This window comes from Apus apus, chromosome 1 (assembly GCF_020740795.1).
Source record: "Apus apus isolate bApuApu2 chromosome 1, bApuApu2.pri.cur, whole genome shotgun sequence".
NCBI lineage: Eukaryota > Metazoa > Chordata > Aves > Apodiformes > Apodidae > Apus > Apus apus.
The window spans coordinates 130,314,938-130,322,942 of NC_067282.1; the positions used below are offsets into that span (position 1 = coordinate 130,314,938).

Consider the following 8,005-nt stretch of genomic DNA (forward strand, 5'->3'; position numbering starts at 1 on the left):
TTAATTATTAATAGAAGTTAGAGAGCCTTATCTCATAGAACGTTTCTTTTTGCTTTTTGCTGCTGCAGGATGCACAGTCTCCTGTGTGTATTCCCTCCTCTGCTGTGTGTGTACCTACTCCCAGCAGCAGTAGCTCACAGCTGTTGGAGTCAGTGTGCTGGAGTGGTGTCTGTGTGGCTCAAATTGCCTGTAAAACTGACTGTTGCTGTTGAAAAGCTGCTCATGTGGCAAGGACAGTAACATCTCGGGCTTTGCTTGTCATCACGGATTCATCGAATTCTCTGTAGGATCTTGACAGTACAGCCATGTAATAGGTTTCTTAGAACAGGAATTCATTTTGCCGTAGACTCTGATGCTCTGCAAAAAGTTTTGTGTATAGTATACTCTGATACTGCCACGCTGATCTATCGTTGATTCCTAAATAGCCTGGAAAAACTGTTAGATGAATCCACGTCCTTTGGCTTGAATTGGGTAGTAAATGCCTCTTGAATTAGTTGTAAGATTTTAATGCAGAGTGTTGTCTAGAGCATAACATCACAAGTTTAATTTCTATAGCTTTCTGCAGTGCTTGCAGGAAAGGTGTCTTGTTTAAATATTTAAGTGAGTCTTTGTACAGGTGATAAACAGAAATAGGAGCATGCAGGATAGCTCCTCTTCTCTGTTCTTCCAGCCCAATTCAGTAAATTGAGCCAGCAACAGAACTCTATGCTGAGTTATAACAACAAAAGTATGTTGTAGCATATTAATTTATTATCCCTTAATAGGGTTGTTATGGAATATGTAAGTTTTAAATTAACAGAACATTTTAAACTGTTTTGGCGATTTATGGCCACTTTCAGTTAATGGTTTATTAGTTGTTGTTAATGTTATGACAGTGCATGCTTCATCTTAAAATAAGAAACAGGAGGCTGAGAATATTCCTGGGAATGACTGTTAGACTCTGATCAATAAGGAAGACTATAATCGCCCACACAGGGTGCATCTCACACAGTCATTCTCTTTAGTGCAGCAAACAAGGGCATAACAAGGTCTGAAAGTTAGGAAAATGTCAAACTAGAATTACAGTATAACTTTTGCAACAGTGAAGGTAATTACTTATCAGTCTGAATTGTCAGGAGATGGAGGTGAAATTTCCACCAGGGGATGTTTTAATTCAGCCACAAGTTAGTTCATAAGCTCACTACAGGATTTCCAAGGTAAAGTTCTCTAAGGACTGTCTTATATGTGACATCAGTCTATGTGATGACAATAGTTTATTCTGACCCTAAATTGACATCTCATTACACTGCCAAATAAAAGAGCTGGGTCCATTCCTTCTTTTATTGATGGGGCCTCCCACACCTTCATTCCTCAGGGTAATCACCAGGGGTGATCAGCAGCAGGTAGATAGCTCAGATTGCTGTTAGAGATTAGGAGGAGTCAGCCTTAAAGGCCTCCATGAGGGCAGATGGACATCACCTGCCCAGCACAGTGCTGCAGGCCTGGATCCCCTTCTAGCTCCTGCTTGTGCTCTCTCTGGTGCTCTTAACTCTTGCTCTTGCACTGGGCTGCCTCTTACTCTCAGCTCCTCTCTCCTTGACCCATGCACTTGTTTCCCAGCTGTTCTTCTAGGCTGCAGTGATACTTCTGCTCTTTCCTCCAGGTTTGTTTCTCTTTACTGGCACCTTGATCTTGCTTTATAGCTTTGGCAGGTCCTGCCTCTGAACTGATGTCCCTGTAGGACTTGATTACACCGCTTCATGCTGTGTCAGCTGAGATGGGGGTCATGGTGCCTCAGGCAAAAGACCCATCCTGCTTTAAATGGGAAGTGGAAAATGGTTCACATGGGGAGAAGAAAACCATTTGGAAGGAATGGAGCATACACACACTACAAATCTTGACCACCACAGAGCTGACTGTTTGGGCTAGTTTTTTTTCACATTTTCATAGTGCCAGTACTATTTTGTTTAATTGTTTAGCAAACAAAAGTGACTGCCAGCATCAGTGGATCAGATCTGCAGGTAGTTGTCTCTTCTCCAGATGTTTGTCTTGATTTCCTCGCTTTAGAAATGCATAGCTGGAGGAAAGGGTTGTTTCCACTGGCTAAATTTACATTTTAAATCTGTCTGTGAGGGAAATGAGTCTTGGTACAGAGGAACCAATGCTGATTCTGGCTGTTACCTTACTGAGAATGCTATGGTAGTAAGAAACTTTATATGATACCTGGAAAAATTAGAAATGTGTTTTGTATTTCAGTTATCCAGATAAGGCATCTCTACAGCAGTTGGGGTCTTTCTTTGGGGCAGGAGAAGATTCCTTTGCAAATGCAAAAATCAAAATCATAAATGGAATATGTAAAATGATACAGGAAAAAGGGTAGAAGGAGAAGTTAGACAGGTTTCTGAAAATATGAGATGAAGATGAGCGTTATCCAGTATGGGCTGGGAGGGAAGGGTGGAGAGGTCTTGGCAATGGTTCTTCAAAACAGGCAATAGGTGTTTCTCCTGGACCTTAGCTGTATTTAGCTTGTTAACTGTTTGCTGTCTTCCTACTTCTTTGACAATTTTTTTAATTACCTGTTGTTCCTTTGTTCTGCTTCCGTATATATTGTTTACTGTGTGATTTTTGCTTCTCCCTTCTCCTCTTTTATTACATGTTATATCCAACCCTTCTTTCCACCTTTTCAGCCTTCTCTATGCTGTACTTCCCCCCATAGTCCCTGAATTGCATGTCTGTGGTACTTCCTGGTGTTTTATTCTAGTAATAAGTTGGGAGGTGCTAGCAGAAAAGCTTTTTCTTAAGTACTGTTCCAGACCTGTGCTCTGGCCTAGCATGCTGTGAAGGGATATTAGGTAATAGAAAGCTTTGAGTCTACTAAGAGAATTCAGGCTTTGTTTATGTGTAAACTGTATCATTGCAGAGTTGTGGATCTGTGAGGTTCAGTATCTCATCTAATGTGTGTGGAAAAGCCTTTATTCCAGGTCTCAGATGGAAGTAGACTTTCTCTGTAACCCATTTTAGACAAGGAAGGGGATTATGTTTCTTCTGTTTTCCAGAGAAGTTAGCTGTGACTGTATTACTGTGAAGGTATTTTGAAATGCATCATGTGGGACATTTAAAAAGCTTGACTTGCTCAGATCAGAACTCTGTGGGGTTTTTTTATTGCTCATCCTGACGGGTCAGACATGTGGGGACTGTTGTTACTTTGAAGGCAAATGAAGGAGAGCAAAAAGCAAATTAAGAATTTCTTCTTTTCTTCCACAGATGTTGTCAACTTGGATCTGAAGTCTACCCTCAGGGTTCTATACAACCTGTTCACAAAGTACAAGAACATTGAATGATCCTGGAAGCTGCTGAGGTCTTCATCCCTCCAGCCTCCTTAGGCAGATATTACAATAAACACACCCTCTGCACGCTCCCGTTGTGCCTTATGCTGTACTTCATGCATCCTTTTTACAGTTGCTGTGTCTTTCTGTAGCTGTTTGTATGACAATCCCACTAAAAATAATGCACGTGTATTCTCTAGGTCACTTGAAAATGTGTAGATATTTCACACCTTCACCGGAAGAAACTGTTGAGTCTGATGTTTGTTATGGTCAACAAATATTCTTTTGATAAAGGAGATATACCACTAACTACTTTAGTAAGCAGGGAAAATGTGATGTTCCTCATGGCTGGAGACTATTTGATTCTTCAATAGGCTTTCTTTTGCATACTCCTTGGTTGCAACTGGCATTTGATGATTTTCCAGGCTTAAATGTTAGCAATAGAAAATCAGCATTGGAATTTATTTAGAAGCTGAGCCTTTTCTGTTAAATAAGGTTTTGTATGTTCTGTTGAGTGGGTGGGACTGAGGGGAATTACAGGCTCTATCTGAAGCTAAAGGCAAAAGCTTCAGATCTTATGTTAACCTCATGCTACTCAGTGTTACTTCCATTCAGTGTTTACACAGACTAAGTCTCACAATGGCATGACCAGCTAGTCTTTTGATATCTGTTTTTTATTTCATCTCCTTTCTAGGATAAATTTGATTGCTAGAGCCACTGTCATCCATTAAGCATGCAGCTTCAACCAGGTCAGTCAGGAGCTGGTCAAAGAGGTACAAGCTGGCTTACTGCATTTTGCTCCCAGTCCTTTCTGTAACATACACAGGGAATGATCAGCTTGAGAGTTTAAAGGCTGACTCTTCATTTCACGTAGCTAAGTTAAAGGGTCAGGTTCATTCCTGTTAAGAGTTACTTGCAGTTGTACAGTTCTGGGGATCAGGCTTTTGTAAAGAATTTTTAATGTAGATTCATTCCTAAAGAGTAAAACTGAATTCCTGTGTAAATAAGAGCTTGCCTGTACTTATGGCTTGCACTGGGCTATGCATATATATATGTGTGGTATACATAGTGCAAGCCAAAGGTTAGCACTCAAGTGTGAAGCTTTTCAGTGATCAGTGATGCTTCGAACTCATTTCAGCAAGTTGCCCTTTGCCATCCCAAGAAATACTCTGCTGGGCACTGGCCTATTCCTGTAATCTTTTAAGCTGTTATGGATTTTAGTGTGAATCTGTTTTTTTAAAAGGATTGCTAGATTTATTCAGTAAACTCCAGGTATCCCATCATTCTTAACAGGTTTCATCTGTAGAGAGTTGTTGGCTGGTGATTTGCTAGGTGCAGCAGTGTGTACAAGGAGGCTGTGCTGGAACATGAGCCTCTGAGTAGACTTTTGAGGAGAGCTCTGCAAAGGAAATGGAATTATAACTTCCAGAGTAAATGATTAGTGGAATATGTATATAGTAGCAGTCCTTTGCTTGGAGCGTATAGGGGAGAGATTTGACTAGTGCTTTTATGTATCAGAGCAGCAATTCTTTTATGGGCAGCTGTGATTTTTTGTGAAACATCAGGCAGAGTGCCCCAAAGAGGAGGCAGGTAGTAATGCTCTGCTCCATGGGCTTACTTGAGTCCTGTTGTAAGTAGACATCTTCTTTCCCTAAAAATGGATTTCTTACACCAAACAGTTACCCTTCTGAGTTCAAAAGGAAACATGCTGTTTGAGTGGCATAATTTTACAATTGGGATTTTCTCCTTCCATCCTCAAACATTTTTGAATCTTAAAGAGGAGAAAGGAGCTTCTGTTTCTTTGTTTCATATTTTTGGGTTGTGAGTTCTTGTATTTGAATTAATTGGGTCACCTCCTCTCACACCTCCAAAACAAAGATGGAAGGAAGTTGCCCTTTCTTTCCATGAAAAATTCTTATCTCCTCTGCTCTGTAAGTTTCTGTGGGGAATCATTGCTTGCCTGTACTTTAGGAGGTAGCTGGCCTCTCAATATTTAGGCAGAGCCTACAGCAATTGGACTTGAATTGCAAACAGTTCTACTTGATTTTAGCATGACTAGCAATTTTTACAGAGGAGGTACTAAGACCAGGTGGTTCAGTGCTCCTGGCAAGTTAATGAAATTGGTCTATCTTTTTGTGCTGTGAAATAAGGGTATTGTGAGGCTGGAAGGTGACTGAACTGAAAGGTCTCTCAAACTTTCATTTTAATGCAGTGCTGTTTGTGGGAACCAAGTCTGTTAAAGAGCTGTCATTCCAGCCACCTCCCTTCAGGTGATGCGGAAGTGCTAACGCTGTTTATATTCTTTGAGTTGCTGGGAAAGGCCTCCAGAGAATCTAGTTTTTTAAATTGCAAGCAATATTAGTATCAAAAGCTAACAGAAAATAGAGAGAGGAGGCTGGTAAGAGCAGTTTGGCTTTGGAAGAGGGAATGGCTGTTTCTGAGATGGAATTATACGGGTGGCATCTTCATTGCATGTGAGCAGATGTGAACATACCACCAAGTTTTAAAGAGTCTCTTTAATTGAATTATGTGTTTCTGGTCACTCTGAGTCTCTCCTCTACAACCTGAGGCATCTCTTTCAGCATTCCTCACATTAGTATCTCTGTCAGTCAAGACTGCAGGCTTGATGCCCTGAACAAGTTGGGGGCAGGTGACATACCCTGTTTTGTTATGTTTTTAAGTCTGTTGTTAAATGTTGCACAGGGAAAATACATTTTGCGTTCCTTGGCTACTTGTTGCCTAGCCAGCTCTCTCTTCATATAGATGCTGTATTTATTGTTAACCAGATTTGGAACAGGGTGGATTTAACTGAGCTGGAGCTTCATCCCAATCAGTCCAGTTTCCAGGCAGAGCAATGTAGGTAAAGCTTCTTTAAACACCTGCTTTTGTCATGCATTTCTGTTATAGGTGCATGATACTTACTTTTTTCCTCTGAAAAAGATAAGTGAGCATTATAGCTGTAATTCATGAACTCTTTATTCTTTGTCTTACTGAAATTTTAGATAGGTTCCCTGGGTGCCACTGTGGTAGATCTAAATGCTGTTGAGTTCATCTGGAATGCTGAATTCTCTGCAGCATTAAAGCTTCCACATTTGTATAAGTGCTTAATGAAAGTCTGTCTTTTCCAGTGTGTACAATTTGGCTTTTAGGTGCATCTGCTTGCTGTACTCAGTTCCAGTGAGCTATATTACCACCGAAGAAGCCCAGATACTCCTCCGCTGCATCCTGTTTTTCCAGATGAAAAAACAACAGTGGCAGATTTATTTTTTTTTAATCCGTTTAAATCTTATAGGATTTCTTACCCTTGTTCCTCCAGTGCTTTCAGTATTAATGTGTTTTTAAAGAGTATTTTCTACTGTTTTTAACATCATTTACTCTGGATTTCTAACTACTAAAAACGAGCCTTGCAGATAAAATTTTAAACTTGTCATTTGCTGGAGACATCCAGCTTTGTGACAAGAGTTGTGTACTGTAAGCAAGTTACAATGCAATGCTATGTTTGCTAAAACTCACAGCAGGAGTGTTATGCATGGTTTATGACAGTTGTACTATTTATTCAAATAAATAAATAATGATCACTTGGTTTTCTGTATCCTTTTTTTTTGTTTCTTGCTAAATGGACAAGCCTGTGGGAGGAACTTTAAAAAGGTGAGCTTCAGCATCTTCTTCATCTAGAGTCCTAGACACGTGATGATCTCTGCAGGCCTCACTAAGCAGTGATCTCAGGTTTCTGGCTGTGGTACAGGTGATGTGATTGCACGGGCAGACACAAAGGAGCTCCACTGCAGGTTTCATCAGCCACTTTTTTTAAATAATGCTTAACTACTGGACCTGATCAAGTTGTTTACCTTTTTTCCTTCCACAAGAGAAAAGTAGCTGCATTATACTGTCTGATACTGTTAGAAGACTTAGGGCCCAGATCTCTTGCAGCGGCACAGGAGGGAAGCCTGGCATGGTGAAGCCAGTCCTGTGTGTGTCCACAGAGCACTTGGGAAGCCAGAAGCCCAAGTCAGTTATGGAGTGATGTTGAAAACTAAACACAGGTCCCATAACAGCATTAAACCAGACCAGCATAATTAGTGTGGCTGTCTACTGTCTCATTTGGGGATGTTATGGAGGGCTGCAGAGCTGCTTTACCTTTCTGGAAGAGTTATCAAATGTCACTACTGCCTGAAGAAAATGTGTGGGAAAGTGGTTGCTATAAGGAGCTTTCCCTCTTAAACCAGGAATGGGAAGGAAGAGCAGCAGCACTGCCTAGTGGAGGTAACTTGTCTTCAATGAGCGTTTTGGGCCCTGGTGTGGCTAACTAGCTCTGTGAGGACAAATTAGTTAATCTCCTTCTGCTTGGGTTTCTCTTTCTACCAGGTAGGTAGAGTAGCATTGATCTGCTTTATAAAATGCTCAAAGTACCATGAGTAAAACGTGTCATGTTGCATGATGATTTCTCCTGTTGTTGCCTGTTTTGTTACTGTACACACAGCAAAAATGCCCTGTGAGTTGCCCCAGATGCAGGCCAGCAAGCAGTCGTGCCACATGGTGCCGTGGCCGAGCGATCACACCTTTCTAATACTTTCTGCTATTTCAGGGGCTGGGGGTTTGCATGTTTCCTGCATTTGTACTTCTGTTTATTTTGGTCTCCTGTAAGGGGCCAAGCACATAGACAATAAAGTTCCGGATACGACTGTGGTTTCGTTTTTAAG

The 8,005-nt window shown here is 41.0% G+C and overlaps 1 protein-coding gene across 2 annotated transcripts in view; it reads left to right on the top strand.

Annotated features, from left to right (window-relative positions):
- Nucleotides 1-6,883, top strand: part of PARVB (parvin beta) — a 62,409-nt gene extending 55,526 nt beyond the window's left edge. For both annotated transcript variants that reach the window (XM_051630723.1, XM_051630733.1), the window contains exon 13: nt 3,244-6,883. In XM_051630723.1, coding sequence (XP_051486683.1) covers nt 3,244-3,320 — 77 coding nt within the window. In that variant the 3' untranslated portion in view covers nt 3,321-6,883. The remainder of the gene's footprint in view (nt 1-3,243) is intronic.
- Nucleotides 6,884-8,005: the final 1,122 nt, after the last annotated feature.